Source organism: Carettochelys insculpta, chromosome 23, assembly GCF_033958435.1.
Source record: "Carettochelys insculpta isolate YL-2023 chromosome 23, ASM3395843v1, whole genome shotgun sequence".
Taxonomy (NCBI): Eukaryota; Metazoa; Chordata; order Testudines; family Carettochelyidae; genus Carettochelys; species Carettochelys insculpta.
In genome coordinates this window covers 16435813-16457163 of record NC_134159.1, presented here as the reverse complement: position 1 = coordinate 16457163, position 21351 = coordinate 16435813, and the positions used below count along the sequence as shown (strand labels likewise).

Below are 21351 nucleotides of genomic sequence, written 5' to 3'. Positions count from 1 at the left end.
CTGTCTTCCCATACCTCCACCGGCCTCATTGGTTTGGTGCTTTGAAGCTCCAGAGCAGGCTCAAGGCTCCTAGGTGCTGTCCCTAGCTCTGTGGCTGGCTTGCTTTAAGACTTTGAGCCTGTCGCTTTACCCTTTCTGTGCCTCAGTTTCCCCTAGCCTCTCTGTGTGTGAAATGAGGACGTTATTTCACAGGAGTACTATGAGGCTAAAACAGACATTGCTCATTCATCAGTCTTCCTAGCTCTTCACAGCTTTCAGGTACTTCCTGTTCCCTTTGTGGCAGCACTGCTGGCTGTCCTGTAAATAAAGTTTTTTAAAGTGGAATGACAAAGTATGGCAAGGGGAAGGAAAAGCAAACTGCGGAAGTGAGCCTGTTTTCCTTGTGTTCTGCCCCCAAGTCGGTGATGTGCGGCCTGTTTTATGCCCTCTTGTCAGCACAGGGAAATGCATCGTCCCCTGCTTTGCTGTCAGACGGGAGCCAAGCAGCTTCTGGGTAAAATGGTCGGGCTCTGAAACACAGCTGCTTGTATCAGAGACATGGAAGAATGTGGGTGCCTCCTGTCCCCCATTGCTCTCCCCACCGTCATGCCAGGACATGAGCCAGTGGGGCCTCCCTTGCTGCTGTGACCTTTGGGGCCTGAGGAGGGAGGCTGCCCTAGATATGGTGCGCCTTTGGATGCCTGCGAGTGGCAGCCAGAGAGGGAGATGGCAAAGCCTTCTGGTCCTTGGCTGGGCTCAGCTTTCTCTTCAGAGATGAGGTTGGGAGACCAATGGTGGTTCAATGCGAGGCGCGTACACTCACGCTGCCGCCTGGCTAGGATCCGTGCCTGCTAAGGCACCAGGTCTCCCCTGCCCCCAAACTAAAGCAGAGCCCTGAAGTTTTTGTGGAAAATGGCTCTTCTCTATCCTGTCGGGGTCAGAGCTGTGAGTGTCGGGGGAGGGGGGGAGGCTTTAGCTGCTCCTTACCAGTGACCGAGGTGGGTGAGATCTCATTTCAGCAAATGGTGCTGTCAGAGCATTAGGGTAGAGGAGTGGAAACGTGCACTTACAGCCCCATCCGGTTCTCCCTGACCTCTGCCCTGGGACTGGCGTTTATATGCACACATTCAGTAGACTTCTGGGCAGGAAGGGATTTTTCATTTCTTCGACAGCCGCCATCATATGCACGTAACAATAAGAATCTAAATCTCCTACTCTGCTGGGCATCTGCTATGTTTTGTTTCCTTTGTCGTTAGTTGGGATAAGGAGCTGTGTGGTAAGGCTGGCTCTCATTCTGGTTTGTAGTCTGCTGCCTCCCCCACACGCTCCCCCCAGGTGTGTGTTCCCAAAAGTGGCTGCAGTTTGGCATTTTGAGAGGTGGAGATTTGCTGTGCCAGAGATGGTGTCAGTTTCAGGGGCTGTGCATTGGGATGTGATTGAAGCACTCTGGCAGGAGGACTGGATTGATCTGTGTAGAGGAGAAAGCAGCAGAGAGAGAAGCCACCTGAGCGGCTAGCATTGACCTGTGCTCCTCCCCCACTCCCCAAAGTCCTGCATTAAACTTTGTGTGCTGTGACGCTGCCTGGAGCTTGCAGTTCTGAGAGACGTGTTCAGTAGCCTATTGCTGCAGTTTCTGGAATTCATTTACTCCTTCTAGCAAAGCATGAGCCATGCCTGAGTATTGTAACACATCCAAGGTTACCTTGGGAATTCATGGATGTCACTGTGCTGTCCTTGGAGCTTCTCTGCTGAAGCTGTCACACTCCTGCTCCAAAACCACTATCTTCTAACCCCTCAGCACCATTAGCTGTTCATTCTCTGGGACAGTGGTTCCCAATCTTTTCACGAGTGCAGGCACCCAATAACCCCCGTAAACTTTTGTCCCCCCGCCCCCGTCATCAAAGCCAATTTTAGCTGCTGTGTACACTTCATTAAACAAAAGAGGAAACCACAACATAGATTTTTGGACTGGAGTGAATAATGCTATCGGAAGATATTTAACTTAAAAATAATTCATTTTAACTTTGTAATCTATTAAACTTATTTTCTATGATTTTGTTTGTTCTATTATTTTTCTGGATGCTCTGCAATACCCTCGTGGACCCCCAGGGGTGTGCGGACCCCGGTGGTGAACCACTGATGGCATAGGACACATGATTGAATTCTTAATTCCTTCCAGTAAAGGGCAATAAGAGATGACCTCAACCTGGTCATCCCATAATATTTTAAGTCATTACATGGTAGGTTTTTATTAAGGTCAAAGTGACTTGTGTCACCAAGTCACTGAGGCCACAAAAAAACCTGTCATAGGAAATGATACACCCAGTTTAACAGCAGAGTCAGTAAGGGTATCCAGGGAATTCGACTTCTGTGTTAGCATTTCTATGGTGTCCCAGCCAATCTTGCAGTTCTGGGGACTGTGTACAATGACAGGACATGACTTGGAAGATAAGATTTCTTTTTTTTTTTTTTTGTCTATTCTTTCCATCATTTCAGGGCTTTGCTTTTTAGTTTGTTTGGTAACATGTGATTCTGCTTTAATCTGGAATTCTGGCTGACCTCCAGCTCTGTTAATTACACTCCAGCCTCCCTAAATACCCTCCTGTAATTTCAACTGGCTACAGAGTTCTTCATTTCCTGCCCTGTGCTGCTGGGTAAAAGGACTCAGCTCTGTTAAACAGCTGCTGTAGTCCAGCTCAGAGATGGGTGAAGTGACCTTCTGGGCAGGACTGACTTCCTGTTTACAAGGTCCAATAACTCTGCATGAAAGATATGGAAGGGAAAGTTTATCCTTCTTCTTGGCTGCAAAGAAGGCTTACCTAACTTGCAAAGTACCTGGCCAAGGTGTGAGGAGATGCGGGGTTTGTGTTTGGCTCTGCTTCAATGTTCCTATGTGATCTGGAGCATGTTGCTTATTTAGAGAGGGCAACTTGTGAAGTATGAGTTAGGATCTTTGGATATGGGTTTTGGTTCAAGTTCGTCCGTAGATATAGCTGTTCTGTGCCTCTGTTTCCATCACTTGTGCTATGGAGATAGTAGTACCTGATACAGGCTGAACCTCTCTAATCCTGCACCCTCAGATCCTGACCATTGTTGGACAAGAGAATTTGCTTGACCCATGGAAAGTCAATATTGTCTAGCACATTACCAACACTTCCACTGCTTACTGAGCTCTTAAAAGACAGGTAGGAGTGAATTACAGCTAAATAACAGCCCAGAACACTGAGAGCCAGGGCTGGTGGCTGAAAACAGACTGTATGAGACCATGGGAAACTTGGCCACGCCCCAGGTATGTGGTCATCTAGCTAAATAAAATCATGATGGGTTAAAGATGTTGCTGGATGAGAGAGTTCCAGATTAGAGAGGTTCAACCTGATACCTTTTCGGGCTGTCAGAGCAGATATATGATGTCAGGTTTTAACCAATGAAGCACCAATAAAAGACCTTTGATTCTTTTTTAAAATTTACGCAACAAACAACAGAAATAGTTATTTGTATCTACAGGCGTATCTATATGGAGCAGTAATATGGACTTTGAGGGTGTGATTTTTAAGGCATGCTAACACGTGCATTGATTGGTCCATATGCACTCTGCCGGTGAGGACCCCTAATACACTTTAATGGAGTGCTGTTTGAAAGAACAGTATGTTAAAGTGCACTAAGGCTCCTTATGGGCGATTACTCATTGCTGTATGTATGACTGTAATGAGCAGTTAATGCCTATATGCAAGAGGGAGCCTCAGAACCCTCTTCCCTGATATTTGGATTTCTGCATAAAACTCAAAATTTGTTAAAAAATAGTCTCCTGACGATGAACCAAAGAACACCAGAGAAACAGAAGTGGTACATGTAAACAAGCCCCCCGGGGCAGGGATTTGTAATGACGGTGTCCAAGACTGAACTCCTGGGTCAGTGCATCTGGATGATTTCTTGCTTATGTCTCGAAACGATCTGTGTTCTTGGAAACTAGTGCCACTGACTGAAATCTCCTCCTGCATACTAAAAAGAGGGGAAAGTTCCTCTTAGAGCACAGCAAACGCAATGAGCGTCCCTGTGAAATTGTAACTTGATGGGGCCTAACACCCACAAGGGCCATCTTCCAGGCATCTCCATTGCTAGCCAAAGCAGCCACGCCTTCTTCCTGCCACATCAGCGTGCCCCGACTTCCTTCCACCGCATCCCTGTCCATGTCAAGGCTTAAGTGGGAGTGTCTTGGGGCAAGTGAGAAACTCACAAAGAAGACCAGTGCAGACAGGGCCTCTGGATGGTGGCTGACCCTCAGATGGCAGAATGCCATTGAGCGAGGCTCCTTAGCGTGTGCCTGGGTGCTGCTGGCCTTGGCTTGTAGCAAGCAGGGCATGGAAATTCTCCAGGGTGGCTTCTCGTAGAGCAAATGCCTGGATGAGTGCTTCTAAAAATACTGTTGCCAGTGAAGACTTGTGAGTGCTGTGCCTGTGTTCGGGCTGTGAAGGGGGCCTGCCTGGCAGGATGATTTCAGGTCTTTGGGATGGAAAGGGTGAAGAGTTAAATAGCAGTTCCTGGCCTGAGTTAAAAAGCACCTGCAAGAAATTCTTCCCTTCTCCCCCTTCCTTTTCAAACTTGCTGTGTTTCAGGAACAAAACTAACAAGCGAGCAGCTGAAACTGACAAGCAATGCCTAGCCTCTTTCCTCTCCTGGGCTCCCAACTTCCTCCTAGAGAGGGGATAAAACCCAAGAGTCCAGACTCCCAGCCTTCTACCACTTTGCTCCCACCCCTCCTAGGTATGGGCTAGAACCTGGGATTCCTGGCTCCCCGCGCTCTCCTCTAACACTAGGCTGGACTCCCATCATTTCTGTCACCTGACTCCCAACCTCCCCTCCTGGTTCAATCTCCTCCTGATTGGCTCCTCTACTTCCAGGGAGTGTAAGGCCCTGGCTGGATAGTTGCACCCGTTGCTCGTTGTGCCAGAAACACCCCAAGCAATGAGGAGTCTGTGGAAAGTCTGTGCCGCCCAGAGAAACTTGCGTGGTTGTGGTGTGTGCTCTGCTTGCTGCCTGGGTGGAAGCCTTGGCATTCCAATGTGGCCCTTTCTCTAAAGGTGTTGGGCTTTCTCCTGCGTTCTCTCTGCCTGACGTGGGAACGGACCTTTAAAATCAGAACTTGTGACCAGGGCATGTGGCGAAGGCTAAACGTGTAACTGGATTAGAATAAGAGTAAGAGAAGTTTGCGGAGGGTAGCTCTGTCAGTGGCTATGGGCTGAGATGGTCCAGGACGCTGGGCCTGGATGACAGGTGAGGGATCATTTAATTGCCCTCTTTGACGAATTTGGCATTGGCTGCTGTGCAGGACAGGATTCTGGGCTAGATGGACCTTCGTGTGACCCAGCTTGGCTGTCCTTATCATGCCCATCTGCAGCCCCATGCAGCATGGCCCAGGCAGCTCTGAAGGGCTGGTGAAGGGAGGTTAGCCTGTGGCCCTGCCGTTTCTGGAAACACAGAGCCACCTCTTCCCCCCCATGGGCCCAACAGTTCTGTCAGCCCCCTGTTCCTCCATCTCTGCAGCGTTCTTGTGGGCCCTGCAGATGCAGTGTTGGGGAAACGCAGAGCACAAGAGAAGCAGCCTGGAGGGGTGTCCCTGCACTCTGGTGGATGTGTGCGCCTGTGCTCTCTTGCTCAGTTTTCTGCTCTCCGATGGCACTGACCTCAGGCTGGCTCAGGGCTCAGTAGATGTTTAAAGCAGGGAAGCTGGTAATTATTTGTGCCACAAGCTGCATGTCTCTGTAAGCGGAGGGAGAGAGGAGATGAGGTCCAGTGCTTAAAATGCATGTCTAGCCATCGGGAGATCTGGGTTCTAAATTGGACTCCCTCTGTGGTCTCTGGCAAGTCATGTCCTTGCTTTGTGCCTCAGTTTCCCTATTAACAAATAAGACAAAGGCCTGGTCTGCACCTAAAACTCCACAGCTACGTTGCTTAGAGCCAGGAAAATTTTTGCACCCTGGACTCTGTAGTTAGGTTGATGTGACCCCCTGGGCAAACTTGGCTAAGTAGCTGAAGGGATTCTGTGTTGACCTAGCTAGCTGCTGTTTCTCAGAGCAGAGGATGACTTAGCCTGATGGGAAAACCCTGTTCTGTTGCTCCAGGAATCGTGTGTACGTTGTGGGGTTATGCGGCCCACCTGTGGCACTATAGGCTATTGCTGTAGCATAGAGAGCTCAGACTTCTTGAGGCTTGATGCATTCTGTTGGAGGTGTTACAAAAGGGCCAGATGAATAGACGGGAGTGTGTGAATCATCTGCTCTGACTTCTGGTCTAATGAAGATCAGAGAATTTCACTGAGTGATTTCTGCGTTGAGCTGCAAATTCCTGGCTGGACTGGAGCTCTTCTTTAGGAAGGCTTCCAACCTGGAGTTCGGGACTTCAGAATTGTCAGTTAAACTCCATATGTATATAAGTGAGCTCTGTGTGTGTACACACATACATGCTTCCTTGTTCCTGCTAACTTTTTTTCAGGTGTGGCGTAAATTTTGTTCATGGAGGCCTGTGCTGATGTGCACCACCAATAGTAATTCACGCTGCTGGCTGTGGGCGCGCTCTAATCTGCTGGGCAGCATTTGAATCTCTTCTGGGCCGGGGCCCAGGCGTTCAGCTTGCAGGGAACACTGCCTGTGGCTGTATAAAACAACGTAGATAGACACACTGGTAACCCTAGTTTGAAGTCTCATGCGACTGGGCGACTGCGCTGCAGTATTGTATACACTGTCAAGGCATTCCTAGCATTTCCTCTGATCCTGAGTCTGTGCTGCCACGTGTCCTGCGTCCCTGGGATTCTGGCACCAGGCATCCATGTATCTGAGGCTTTTGGAGGTGAAGAGGGAGGGACTGGAACTGTTTTTTGCCCGCTGCAGAGGGCCTGCGAGCCCATGATGTGACAGCCTTACAAGATTGATTACAGACATCTGGAGACTTTGGCTGCAGCCTGTGCGATGTGTTGCAAGGTTTCAGTGAGGGAAGGTCCAGCATCTGGGGGGGAGGGGTTAGCTCACACATGCAAAAGGCCCAGCTGTAAAAGGATTAGCTTTAGAAGAAGCTGTTTTATCTCCTCTGCTCATAGTGACAGCCCAGCACCGTGCCCCATCCAGACCGTCTCCTTTCTGGGGGCAGGGGATATTAGTGAGCTAGGGAGAGCCCTTGGGTAGCTTTCAGATTTCAAACTGGATTAAAATCATCATCCATCAGGAGGTTTCTTTGGCACTTTATCTGTCATGTGGCTGAAGCACAAAACAATCCTTTGCTTTCCCTCTGGGTTACCTCTCTGCACAGCATAGATGTTCTTTTGTGCACGTAATGGGAGAGTGCGCTGGCTGGCCTATTTATCCTCAATGGCTTGTGTCCACTTTAGGACCAATTAATGGCTTGGGGAGTGGGTGCGGGGGACACATTTGTCTGGCTGTCTCCTGCGGGCTGCTGGCACAGTTTTGGAGCATCTGACTTGGAAGACGCAGAGTAGCTTGAGTCTCAGAATGGAATCACCCTGGAGCTGTTTGGATTTGCCGCAGAGGGTGCCTGTAATCTTGGCTGGTGAAAGCAAACACAAACTCATGAGGCTTCCCAGCTCCAACACAAAAGTGGGCCCCTGCTGTAATGGAGGAGAATCCCCTTTGCAAGCTTCTAGGTCAAGCAGCTTGTGTGTTGCTGCAGCAGCACAGGGCATGGTGTAAGAGAACTAGGGTGGTTTACACTTGCCAGAAGATCTGTGCTGCTGCCATCTGTTCCCCCCAGGATCGATTTATGAGGTCTGGTGAAGACCCACTAAATCAAATGCTGATCTCTTTCTCTTTGTCCACTTCAATACTCTATCAGAACAAGACCCTGCGGCAACTTGACTTAAGGTACTGCAACTCCAGCTACACTATCCACACAGTGGGCGTTGTGTACCTTAGGTTGACGTTGCCCTGTAATGTAGACTTGCCACTAGTCTGTATCCAGCATCTGGGCACTTTCAGTGCAACAATGATTTGCTTATTGTACATATGTAGCAACTCTCTGCATCTTGAAGCTTCCAAAGCATTTCACACATTAGAGTATCTATAGAAATAATCATGCATCTGGAGATCTTTCATCTGCTACTTTAAGGCAGCCATTCCTAGTGTTGAAGGCAGCAGCTGCTTGATCAGTTGAGCATAGTCTTAAAAGTGCAGAGGGTGGCTGCTGCTTTTTTATTTAAAGGTAGAAGGTTAAATTAGTCACTCAGACTGCCAGAGCTAACCCCTTCCTGCTGTGAAAACTCTACTGCTCACACCTGGTTGGAACATTGGTTTTCCAGCTCTTGTGAAAGTATTAACCTTTAACAGGGAGGTGGTTCCCAACATCACACTGTCCCAGTGCTCACATAGTGTTTGTCGGACCAATTCACCAACACCCACCTTGGATTTGCTCCCAATCCTCCTCTCTTGGCCTGGCCTTGCTTGGCCTGAGAGATCAGAGAGGGTGCAAATTCTCATAGCTCTGAAATGAGGCTGGGACAGCCAATCAAATGGACTGTCTCTATGCTGTTGTCTTTCCTCTGGAATCCTGAATTCAAGTCTTGTCTTGGGTTGAAAGTTCAAATGTTTTCCCCAGTTGTGCCCCAAAGGGTGATGGTGCAGCCTGGAAGGGAAGGACAGGCCCTCTTTGGTGGAGGTGACAGAAGATGAAGCAGCAGTAGGTGCTGCTGTGGGTCAGTGGAAGCTTGTGCAATGCAAGGCTCAAGTCATAGAATTGGAGAAAATTAGGGTTGGAGGAGACCTCAGGAATTTGAGTCCAACTCCCTGCTCAAAGCAGGACCAACCCCAATGGGCTCTTGTTAAGCCTAGCCTCAAAAACTTCTGGGGATGGAGATTCCACCACCTTCATAGGTAACCCATTCCACGGCTTCACCACCCTCCTAGAGAAATAGTTCTTCCTAATATCCAGCTTAGTTATTCCCCTCTACTCGGCAGTGGTGATTGCATCTGGAGTATTGTGCCCAGTTTTGGGGCCCTGCTACAGAAAAGATGTGGGCAAACGGGACAGAGTCCAGCAGAAGGCAAGGAAAACATTTAGGGGACTGAAGCACGTGGCTTAGGAGGAAGGGCTCTTTTTTAGTCGGGAGAAGAGAGACGGGGGGATTCGATAGCAGATGACAGAACAAGGAGCAGTGGGGAAGATCTATTTCCCTTGATCTGATGGCAGTGCTCCTTTGAATGCAGCCCAATATGCCGTTACTTGGTTGGCAACGAAGGCACACTGTTGACTCTCATCCAGCTTCTCATCCCCTGTAATCTCTAGGTCCTTTTCTGCAGACCTGCCTCGCAGCCAGTCGGTCCCCAGCCAGTGGCAGCATATGGGATTCTCAGGAGTCAGTGCTTCCATGCCTGCATGTTTAGAGTAATCCCATCTGGTTCACATGGGATTGACTGAGCAAATGTGACTTGTCTTCTGGACAGGAGGTTACTTCCCTCTGTCTGTATCTGGCTGCGTGGCTCTTTTGCCCTGTGCAATCGTGCTGTGCCTTCCTTTCTGGCAGTGTTTTTTCCCTGTGTGACATTTTGTCAAAACTGAGACTTCTTAAAATGGTTTGGAGCAGACTGTAACGGAAGCAGCCTTTCCTGTTCACAGAGGGCTTTGGTGATCATTTTTCTTATTTGTCCTAGTGCCAAGCCCATCTCTGGCCATGCACTGACCATCTTACTCTGGAGTCCCTTCCAGTCTCTCTCTCTCCTGGTCATTCCTCAAGGATTTTTGGAAATGTTCAGCAGTGGCCTAGCTTTGTTGCTGCTGCAGTGCAAAAACTCCCAGGAGCAGAATGAGGGTGGTGCTGAGTGTGTTTGAGGATTTGCTTTAGCGGTTACGAAGTTGCTATTATTGCTAACAGAATTCATTCTCTGGGTGCTTTTAAGGCTGCTGCTTTGGCTTTTCCACCCTGCCTTTTCATCTTCCATCAGATGTAATTGTTAGGAGCCTTTGATTTTATTGATATAAGGTGGCTGGGGGAGGATCTGCAGACCTGTTAAAGACTTTGTTGTGGATGCAGAATCACTCATGATTAGACAGATGAGCTGAAACTCTTTCCAGCTAAATGCAGATAGAGATCCGTGTCTTTTAGTAGGTTAAGCTGGGCAACTCTGGGCTGGTTTTCCTACTTGGAACCGTGGCGTGGGCTCAGATGGTCATGAACTACCAGGTGCTCTGCTGCCTATTTCCTGGGGTGTTGAGAGGCGGGTGGCAGTGGGAAGGAGCAGAATGACCCTTTTTGCATCCCGATGGGGCTGTCTCATCCAGCCCCTCTTTCGGTGTCATGCTTGCCCTGCTGCATGTTACTGCATCCCAGCTGTCTGGAAGGATGGACGGTATGTTAACATGCTTCCTCACACCATCTAACGGAATTAAGTGGAAGATTCTACAGCTGCTTCTGTCTGAGAAGTCTGTAGAAAGTGTACCCTTTCTTGAATTCTTGAGGTGTTTTCCGTAACACGTGATCAGCTGTCATTCTGAGGGATCCCTCACAAGTGGAAAAAGACTGTGATGGATACTGATTTGGTGTAAAATGTCATAGCTACATCAGTGGGCTTATGAAAAACTAGACCAGCTGAAGATGGGCTACCTGGTGTGCTAAGTATCGGAGAGGTCGCCGTGTTAGTCTGTAGCTTCGAGAACAACAAGAAGTCTTGTGGCGTCTTATAGACTAACAGATATTTTGGAGCATAAGCTTCCGTGGGCAAAGACCTGCTTCGTCAATGCATGAGTGGGGGGGGGCGGGTCAGAGGGGTATTTATAGAGTGGGGTCCCGGTAAGAGGGAGGGCCAGAGCTGACAAGGTCTATTCAGCAAGGTGGAAATGGCCCAGTAGCAACAGTACTTATCAACAGAGGAAAAAACAAGTCAGATCAGACAGGGGGATGTTTTTGTTTTTTTCCTCTGTTGATAAGTACTGTTGCTACTGGGCCATTTCCACCTTGCTGAATAGACCTTGTCAGCTCTGGCCCTCCCTCTTACTGGGACCCCACTCTTTAAATAGCCCTCTCAAACACCCGCCCCCTCCACTCATGCATCCGACGAAGCAGGTCTTTGCCCACCAAAGCTTATGCTCCAAAATATCTGTTAGTCTATAAGGTGCCACAGGACTTCTCGTTGTTCTCTGGTTTGCTAAGTGATCCTTAGACATGTTTACTCTGGGGGAGAACACTGCAATTGATCAAGTGATGCACAGCTGCACTGCGCAGCAACTTAGGATCAGAAGTTGACTATATCCCGTAGAAGTTGCAGGTGACCCTAGTAGCAGGTGGGACCCCACTGTAGCACAAATGTTAAGACTCAATGGCTGAAATAATCAGACCAGAAATGTTCAAAGAGTGAAGAGGCAGTGAGATGGTCATGGCAATGACATGATTTTATGACTGTCCAGTATCTCTCGACCTGCAAGGCTGCACTGGCTGGAATCTGTCCCATTTGCCCTCATGCTTTCTGTAGCAGGGCCCCAAAACTGGGCACAATACTCCAGATGCAATCACCACTGCCGAGTAGAGGGGAATAACCATTTCTCTTGATCTGCTGGCAGTGCTCCTATGACTGCAGCCAATAAACAAAACCAATAAGCTTAAGATCTAGGCCTGTGATCACCCGTGAGCACTATTAATACAACCTTATCTGACCCAGTATATTTATAACCCCAAATAGCTGAGTCGGCTAAGACTGTCATGGAAAGTTTACGAGCCTCAGGGCAAAACCCTACTGGCTATTTTGCTCACTGGTCTTTTAAAAGAACAATAAAAAAGGTTAACAGCCCCCAGCAACTGGGTAGTGCAGAAACCCCTTTACCTTGCAAGCACCACGTGCCAGTTCTTGGAAGATCAAGACAAGGGCAGTTGCTAGTTAGGGTGGAGCAGCCAGGAATGGCTGGGTCTTCAAGCCAGCTCTACATGCTGTAACAGAGCCTAAATTAAGGGGATGTTTACTCTTAGCATTAGAGCAGCTTAAAAGCACCCATCAAGCTGTGGTGGTCCGTCACTTTTTATGCCCCATTGTGGGCTGGCAGACAATGGGTGGATCTATTCAGTGATGCAGGTGTGGGATTCGTAAACAGCAGAGCCCTGTGGTTTTTGCTGGAAGTCTCTCGGAGAGAAATGCAGCTGATTTTCTGTAGTAAATGCATGCAGCAGCCCAGTGCTGAGCTCTTGGTTCAAATGCTCACTAGTGATTTGTGGAACCTCCTTTTAAAAATCACACTCTGAATTTTTTTCTCCTTCGTCAAATACGTGAACAATCCTGCCTGACCCAAGGTATTTCTATAGCACTAAGCACAACATGTGCATTCAGTATGGATTTAAAACACACAAAATGTGCACCACCCAGATCTGCTGCTGCTGTTTTTTAAAGTGTCTTAGATCCAGGTCTAAATGAGATGAGTTTGCACCAATGAAGGTAGTAACAGAGAGGTAGCTGTGTTAACCTGTGTCTTAACAAGACAAAACAGCAGTCATGTAGCACTTTAAAGACTAACAAAATAACGTATTAGGTGATCACCTAATACATTATTTTGTTAGTCTTTAAAGTGCTACATGACAGCTGTTTTGTCTTGTTACCAATGAAGTAGTGAGCTGTGTGAGAATGAGTGTATTTGAGCCTCTGTGTTGGGGCAAGTCACCCTGGTGTTTATTATCTAATACGTTAAATAGTCTCAGAGGGGAAGCCATGTTGGTCCCTAGTTTATCAAAACCCAGGCTGTCCTGTAGCAACTTTAAAGACTAACATTTGTGTTATAGGTAATGAACTTTCATGGGTAAGACCCACTTCTATCTTAAATATAATCCATCATATAGAAGAAGTTGGCTTTACCCGCACAAGCTCGTTACCTAGTAAATAAATGTCAGCCTTTAAGGTGCTACAGGAATGCTTGTTTTTGGTGTGTTAAAATTCAGCCACTTATCAGCTAGCAAGAGGCCCTATAAAACATCAGACAGGTACAAAGAGACTCCCCCCTACCCCCGCCCCTCTGGGTTCTGCAGAGGCTGAGTCTGTGAGGCAGGGTAGTGCTTTGCAGGTTGACAAAACGAGGCAGAATGGAGCTGAGACCTGGCTTGGCCTGGGACAACAGGACTTGGACAGAGCTGGGAACCGTATGCCAGAGTCTTGACTGTTTCTGTTGCGTCCTCCTTATGCCTCCCTCTTCTTGGGTTCAGAAAAGCAGCTGAAATTGGTTTGAAGTGGCAATGGTAACTGAGTGAAATTAACTTGAGTAAATCAAAGAAGTGAATGGTATGACTTTGTATAGTCCCCTTTTCTGACCCTAACCATGCTTGGCGCACTCCTTGTACAGTGAGTTCAGATTGCCACGTGCTGTGTGCGTGGAGGGCTACCTGGTTTATGGGGTGACATGTTTGCTGTCTACCTTGTTTGAAAGGCTCTTTGGGATGGTCCCAGTTGAGGGGTCAGAAGATGTCACTAAGATGCAGATTGCAGCAGCCTTGGTAACTTGTTACAAAGTGGGATTGTCCTCTTAAGAGGGGAGAAGGATTGTATGTAGCTCCATTAAATATTAATAGTCCTGCTTGAAAGGATAAGAAATCCCTTTTGAAACCCAATTAAAAGCTGCTGCTAGCTTCTTGGCACAGAGAGAGACTCCTACTTCTTGTCAGTGCAAGGGGTGAGCAGTGGAGTGTGTATAATGGGGCATTTGAATCAAAGCCACACAGATTTAGATTTTTTTCCCGGTCGGGGCTGGATCCTCAGCTGGCTTTCTGACATCATGGAGCAATGCAGATTAGGCCAGTTGGGGGTCTAGCTCCTCGGAATCTAGGGCAGCAAAGGGCAGCCAGGAATAGTGAGTGGGCCGGCTGAGTGGCCTCCTTCGTCTCAGTGGGGCGCTAGCCACTGCAGTTCCATCTGCAGCCTGTGGACCCCCTGCCTGCCCTTCTCCCATGGGTGGCTCCCCTGTACTAGGGCACTGGAACCCCCTCACTTCCTACTCCTGCCCCGGTCTCCCAGAGCTGGAACAGCTGATTGACAGTGTTCCACCTCTGAGGAGTCGTCAGAGGCTTGGCGAGCATTGGATTTGCTCCATTCTGGCCTCAGTGCAAGCCTGTGCAAGCCCCCGGATCTCCGTGCAGCCAAGGAGCAGCCGCATGGGATAAGCTGCAGGGAGAGTGGGGTGCTGGCAGCTTTAGAAGAGCTTTGAGAAAAGCCAGGCATTGCCTAGCCAATAGCTCATACCTTCCATGGGGCCTGCAGCAGGAGGTAGCTCAGTGGTTAGAACGTTGGCCGTATAGAGCCAGGGTTGTGAGCTCAGTCCTTGAGGGAGCTTTTCAAGGGTCTGGGGCAGATTAGATTTAAAAAAAAAAATTGGTTTGGGATGATGATAGGTCCTGCCGTGAGTTCGGGGAACCAGACTTGATGACCCCTCGAGGTCTCTTCCAGCTCTATGACATATATGATGCTCCTAGGAGATGAGGTGGTCTTCTGTCGGGCTGGTCTGGAAGCTTTTGATGAACCATTTGTGTTGGAAAAGGCCCTTGTGTCCCAATGGGAACAGTCTGTGAAGCTGTATCCATTTTGATGCCACCTTCCCAAGTTGGGAGGAATTTCAGGGGACAGGAGAGTGATGCAGGGAATAGCCAGGAACAGTGTTCCCTGTAAGCTGAGCGACTGGGCAGCTACCCAGAAGAGGTTCAGGTGTTGCCCCACTGGTTAGTGGTGCCCACAGTGGGAAATGTGTGTTTCTATTGGTGGTACACATCTGCACCAGTAACAAAATTTATTCCACCCACAAATGGAAGAATTAGAAGGAACATTAGCCAGGACCCCCAGTGGATAGGCTCAAACCTCTGCTGTTCTTGATTCAGAGCAGGACCTGGATCTCCCATGCCTCAGGTGCGAACTGTGGCCGCCGGAGTATTGACCAGTGTTGAGTGCTTGGGCAGCTGCTCAGGAGAAATTCAGGTGGCACCCAGCTGATTTGCGGTGTGCCCACAGCTTCCTATAGCCAGCAGCATGTGTGGGGCATGTCTGCACATACTTCGGTGTACACAGCAACATTTATTCCACACATGGATGGGAAAAAAAATTAGGGAGAACGCTGGTATTGGCCACTGTGAGGTGGGCTGGGGCCTCTCTCCCTCTGTCTTTTTTTCTGTGTTACTGGTGAGCTCCAGAGGTCTGATTTGCATTGCAAAGTGAAAGGACACAAATGCCAAAGCCTCGGCCCTTCTCGTGGGATGGGGAAGAGGCTGTCTGGCTGCCTGCTTTGCTGCTCACTCTGGGCTTTTCTCCAGGGAGGCCGTAAAAGCCCCAGTGTCAGCTTACTTCCAAGTACACTCCTCTTGGGAAGGATTTCCTGTCTTCCTGGCATGCCCTTAGAGCACAGGCCCTCTGGGCAGAATTATCTCTGGGGAGATACAGCCAACCTCCCTTGTGCATACAGCATGTCAGAGTGGCTCCCACATGGATCTCTTTCTCCGTGTCTGTCTGTAGCCTTCCCCTTAAGCTTTCTCCTCTGCAGAGTGACTTGTGTCCGGCACTGACCTACAGGAGTTGGGTGCTTAAAGGGCTTTCTCATCAGGTTGGGTGTGTCTGGTGAACATCTTCAGGCCTTATTTTTAAGGTGGTGGCTGTGAGCTTTGGAGTGGAAGATGGGGAGGTTTGAGTCTTTGTGCTGTCCCAAATGCAGAAGTGTGCCCCTCTGTGGTGGTTAGGGGAAGAACCAGAGGTGAAAGTAAACAGGTGCGCCCTGGTGCGCAGAGCTGGCTGAGCTACAGCAAAAGCCAGCAGGGAGCTGCATCAGGAGCTGGCAGGGATCCAGGTTGTAATTGGACAGTACCTGTAAGAAAATGTAAGTTTCTTTCCCCCGGAAGGAACACAGAATCATTCTTTTCCCTTGTTCTCCCACTGACTTGCCCTGCAGCCTTAAGCCAGTTCCATTTTCTGTGCCTCTGTCTTCCCATCTGTAAAATGGGGATACCAATATTTCTCCACTTCCATAAGGGTATATCTGCATGATGGGGAAGATCAACACAGTTAGGATTGAGCTTCCGGAGTTCAATTTTTGCATGCCTGGTAGTTCGATTTCACGTGTCTGCTTGGGATCAGCAGTTGACCCTGTACTCCTCAATATCACAAGCAGCAAGGGAACTCTGCCATGGAACTCCCTCTGTGGTCACAGCCAGATAAGTCGATTGCAGATAAATTGATTTTAGCTACACAATTGCTGTAGCTAGAACTGCGTTTCAGCAGTTGAATAACCTGCCTAGTGTTGGCCACACTTTAGGTCCCCAAAATCCTGGACTTGCAGGGCCACCCAAGGGCCTTCTGGTGCCCCCAGGATGTCCCTGTTGCTTGTGCAGCATCAACTCCTTCTGCATCTCAAAGACGTCTCCCGGCCGCATGGGTGGTGCTAATCTTGGGGCGGTTTGAGAGAGGGATGTGCACGTGAGAGAGAATCTGTAGGGTAGCGATTGTCTCTTTCTGACTTCAGGAGGAATTTCTGCTCTGCCCCTCCCTCCCAGGATGTACAATAGAAATAGCCAGGGGGCAAAGAGACCCAACAGGAGGACTGAGCTGCTGGAAGGCATCTGCTGGTGCTGCTCTCCTTTTTCTATCGTTGGCGCTCTTCAAAAAGCGCCTGGGCCGAGCTCTGTGAGCAGAGCTCCATTAATCCATCTCCTTCCCTGCCTGCAGGACTGCAGCCCTGTCGAGAAGCCCCATCAATAAGCATCAGCCCTAGCCATAGACGGGGCTCAGTGCTCTGGGCTGAGCCGGTTCCCTACTGGCTGCTGCATAACCAGCTTTGACCTCCCGATGGATTAGTAATTCCAACATGTGGGTGGAGTCCCAGCCCCAAGTGGAGCATCGAGCCCGCGTTACCTCCGTTGGGCTCTTCTTTTTTCGGAAATGTAGTCAACACAGGAGCCGAGGTTGGCTGTGCATCTCAAGGTGGCTGTTGTACTTAAATGTTGGGCCTCGTTGCTTCACCTGAGCCCTGTCATCTCATTGCCCAGGAAGTCAGGCCCTGGTGTACCCTAGCCCAGAAATAGGAGGGGGGAAGTTAGAAGGAGGAAAGCCCTGTTGGCTCAAGTCCAGTTTCCCCGGGAGCCCCTCTGCATGAAACTCTTTCCCACTGCTGGCGGTGGGATAGGACGTGCCCCCGTGTGTCCTTGTAGCCAGCGGCTGTTGGGACCAATGGCAAGGGAGTGGGTAATTGTTTGGCTGGTTTATTTCATGCTTTTCCTTTCTCTTCCCATCCCTAGTTGTGTATGAGCACCGATCCCGGCTAGAGCGATCCCTGCAGAAAGAGCGAGGGGAGCACAAGAAGACTAAAGAAGGTGAGTCTCAGTTAGAGGCCCAAGTACTGGAGTGTTGGGGGATGCGCAGGCACAGCAGAGGTCAGCGGCTACTCAGTCTCTGTGGGGAACAACGCACAGCACCTGGAGTGATCCTTCCTCCCTTGTACTGTAGAAAGGTCAGTGAATCCCCCACAAATTCTTCATGAGGGGGTGCAGGGGAATTATTCCTACTTGACATATGGGGAAACTGAGGCAGAATGGTTAGTGCCTTACTTGAGGCCACTGGTGGCAGGAGATCAGGGTTTAGAACTCTGGAGTTAATGGCTCCAACTTGGGTATTTAGTCTCTGTCTAATCAACCCGTCCATCTGGGCTCTTTCATTGATCCCTGTGCTGTTTTATACAGTTAACTTTCATATCCAGTATTCTATCATCCGGATCTCTCAAATAGCCAGCATTCAAACCATAGGTAAATTTCAGTTATGTTTTTCATAAGTACAGTATAGTGAAAGTAAATACAATAAATACAGGAAATACAGTAGAAGTTTTCAGTGTCCACTACTACTGTTGGTAAATAAAGTACTCTGCATACTTTTTTGCTTGTTAATATCCACTCTTGTTTTTCTTTAGTATTATGCATTGGTAGGTATACCTCTCTGTTATCCAGAATATTTGGATATCCAGCAACCTCCCAGTCCCAGGGCTGCAGGATATGAAAGAATTTGCTGTATCTAGTTCTTCAGCTCTAGACCTTGCCTTTTCTTTTTAAATAGTAAACTTTTTGTTGCAAGGTGCAATAGCTTGTTCAGTTTCACACCAATCAATACGGCTCTTCCAGGTTTCGTGTTTGTAAGGTGCTCCGAAGGGGTGCAGCTGTTGAAGTGCTTAGTAATAATAACAGTGTTATTGGAAGTTACTTGTTATTGACATGGGCTACAACTGCAAAGCCTCCTGTTAGCTTGAATTCCAGCCATGAGATGAGTGTATATATTTTTTTTAAGGCTGTGAAATTGACTAGCAAATAAGCAAAAGAGCTAGTGTCTGAATCTCCTAGCAGCAGTGCATGCTGGATGGCAGGTGACTTTAGCCCTAAATGTTGCAGGCAATTTAACCACTGGGTCTGTGTCCTCGAAGCTGCTCTATAGAGTAGCAGGTCTATTCTGTTTTGCCTCATTCTTCGGCACCCAGCGTTTCTGGAAAGGGTGATGAGCGGCTTCTGAGTGTGTCATGAATCTGTGGATAAATAGTTGACTGAAATGTTGGACATCTGTCTGCTAATGCGTAGATTTCTGGAATAGTTTGTCAGCGTTGCTCTAGGAAATGAGGCAACTGCCAAGTGGGTTGCTGCTGCGTGTGCGTGGACATGGAGTGGCTGGGGGCGGCCTGTGCCCTGGCTCTGAGAATGCTGACACGCTTTTTCTGCAGAGCGTTTGTTTCAAGCACGCTTAGCATTTGAGGCTCATAAAATGAAGGGCAAGCAGTGTGGTCTTCAGTTCGCTGTCACCACACACTCCCTGTTGTGCTGACCGGCTGGACACGCTGCAGTGACTCAGGAGGCCTGCTCTTGAGAAGCCATATATAGCAAACTATGTAGTAGTTTTAAGACTGGGGCACAAGGAAGCTGGCATAGTTATCCTACCGACCAAGCGTCTCAGAGGCCAATGCATTAAGTCCCTGTACCACAGGGACCCATCCTTTCCAAGAGGGGTTTCGTTGCCTTTTGCTGTATCTCATTATTTGTCCCTTGTTAGTCTGTAATTTTAAAAACAAACAAGCATTCCTGTGGCACCTTAGAGACTAACAAATTTATGAGGTCGTGAGCTTTCGTGGGTAAATCCCACTTTAACATGGGTCCTACAACTGACAGGTAACTTGTTATGCTGCTGCAGTTTGAACCTCTCTAATCTGGCGCTTTTCCATCTGGCAACATCCATAATCTGGCATGATTTTAGTTAGCCAGATGGCCACTTATCGGGGGTGTGGCCAAGTTTCCTGTGGTCCCATGAAGTTTGTTTACAGCCACCAGTCCTGGCTCTCAGTGTTCTGGGCTGTTGTTTAGCTCTAATTTTATCCCTAAATGTCTTCCGTGAGCCCAGTAAGCTGTGGTAGTTTGGTAATGCTGCCAGACAATATTGACCTCCTCTGGTCTGGCAAATCATTTGGTTTGGCATCAGTCAGGTCCCAAGAGTGGTTCAACCTGTATATATTCCCTGGATTCTGTGATTTCCACTCCAACTCATCTGAGAAAGTTGGGTTTCTCCATGAAAGCTCATGACCTAATAAATGTGTTAGTCCCTCAGGTGCTGCATGACTGCTGGTTCTCATTGTTAGTGTTTTGGGAGCACCGATGAGTTTGTTTGTTTGTTTTTGGACCAGAATCCCCTTTTTGTGCCAGGCGCTGTATAGAAGTAGATCAAAAATTATAGCCCCTGCCCCAAATAGCTTGTGCCCTGAGCAGTGGCACTGCTGTGCCCTTGAAATGAAGAGTGGCAAGTCTGTGAATATTGGGCTACGGTTTACTCAGCATTTTGCAGGGGGTGTGAAATGAAACACTCCACCCCCAGCTCTGCTGTCCAGAGCATCTCTGCAGAATGGTGTCTCCCTGGCTCCCTGTGTCTGTTCTGTTAGGGTCAGTTCTGTTTCTCTGAAAGCTTCTAAGCAAGTTGAGAGCATAAATTTCATAGAACCATTCTCTGACCTAACCGAGTACCACAGCACCTTGCCTGACTCAGATAGGGCCTCTTTGTACAACGAACTTACAATCTAAACAGATGGGATAGACCAAGACTGGTGAAGGGAAACTGAGGCATTATAACAGGAAATGATTTGTCTTAGGTCACAGAGCTACTCACTGGCAGGGAATAGAACCCAGGTCTCCTGAGTCCTAGTTTAGTGCCTTATTGCCTGGACCACCCTGTTTGGACTCTTGAAACTGCTTTGGCTCACTGTCTGTGGCTAGAGTTCGCCAGCCTGCTCTCGGGCACCTCTGTGTGATGATGAATCGGTTTGCTAAACATGCACTGCCGCCTCCTCCTCCTCCTCCCCCTGCATATCGTGCAGCTGCACCGTGGAGGAGGTTATTCCAGCCTGCTGCTGTGCTGAGATAAATGCTGCTGTGTAGCCTTAAAATAGGGTTTCTCACTAGCCTCTTTCATCTCTAAGGACCCTCAAAAAATGGTGCAATCTTTGCACTGCTGAAATGCAGCTGTCCCTGGGGTGCAGCGCAGCAGCCAACTAGAACACTGTCCTGTAGTGGGAAGGGAGGAAATTTAGATCTGGACAGTAGACAGGTGTAATGGAAAGTAAAACCAGGTCTTTGATGGCACAGAGCAGACAGGACCTCAGTGTTCTCTAGGTCTCTTCAAAACTTCTGCATCCAGCTGGGATCATGGCTTTTTGCCCTGTTAGGAGTTTATTTTCCTCCTTCTGAAAATATGAAATGGATCCTTGTAACATCCCTCAGACTAACCTCTTCTTCCTTCTTTTCTAGATTTTTTGGTGTATAAATTAGAAGCTCAAGAGGCGCTCAACAAAGAGAAGGTAGCTACAGTCTGTTCCCATGTGCCTATGAGAGAGAGACGATGCTTCCATATTTCCACAGCAACACATTCCGGTGTAGCTACCAGAGGGGGGAGTGAAAAAGACATGCCGGGGATGGTGCTGGGGTTGGCGTTTTCGCTTCATCATTCATGTCTTAAGAACTTGTCTGTACCTGGCAAGATGGGGGGTGAATCCATTCTGAGCTTGCCTACTGTGGCCCTGTCCATATGGACTCTGCTGATTGACATTAGCAGTCTGGGGCTCGTCTGCATGGGGGCATCCAGCGCAATTAATCCAAATGAACTAAAGGTGTGAGTGTGAAGTAGGTTTGCTGCACCTCATTAAGCCCTGTGTGAACAGCCTCATTTTGAATTCATGTGGCCTTAACTTGGTTTGTCTGAATTTGTTTCCAGACTGAATTAAAGCCAATTCAATTCTGAATAATAGTGTTCACACCAGAATTTAATGTGGTTTAACTAATTCACTTCAAATTCACGTGTTTAGTTAATTAAGATTAATCTTCACAGATGTCCCTGAGTAGACAAGCCCAGACTTAACCTGTAT

General features: G+C 48.4%; 1 protein-coding gene across 6 annotated transcripts in view; it reads left to right on the top strand.

Moving 5' to 3' along the window:
- The window catches only part of LOC142000990 (uncharacterized), a 78750-nt gene that overhangs the window by 3308 nt on the left and 54091 nt on the right, over positions 1-21351 (top strand). For all 6 annotated transcript variants that reach the window (XM_074975766.1, XM_074975769.1, XM_074975768.1 and 3 more), the window contains exons 2-3: positions 17213-17287; positions 20738-20787. In XM_074975766.1, coding sequence (XP_074831867.1) covers positions 17213-17287; positions 20738-20787 — 125 coding nt within the window. The remainder of the gene's footprint in view (positions 1-17212; positions 17288-20737; positions 20788-21351) is intronic.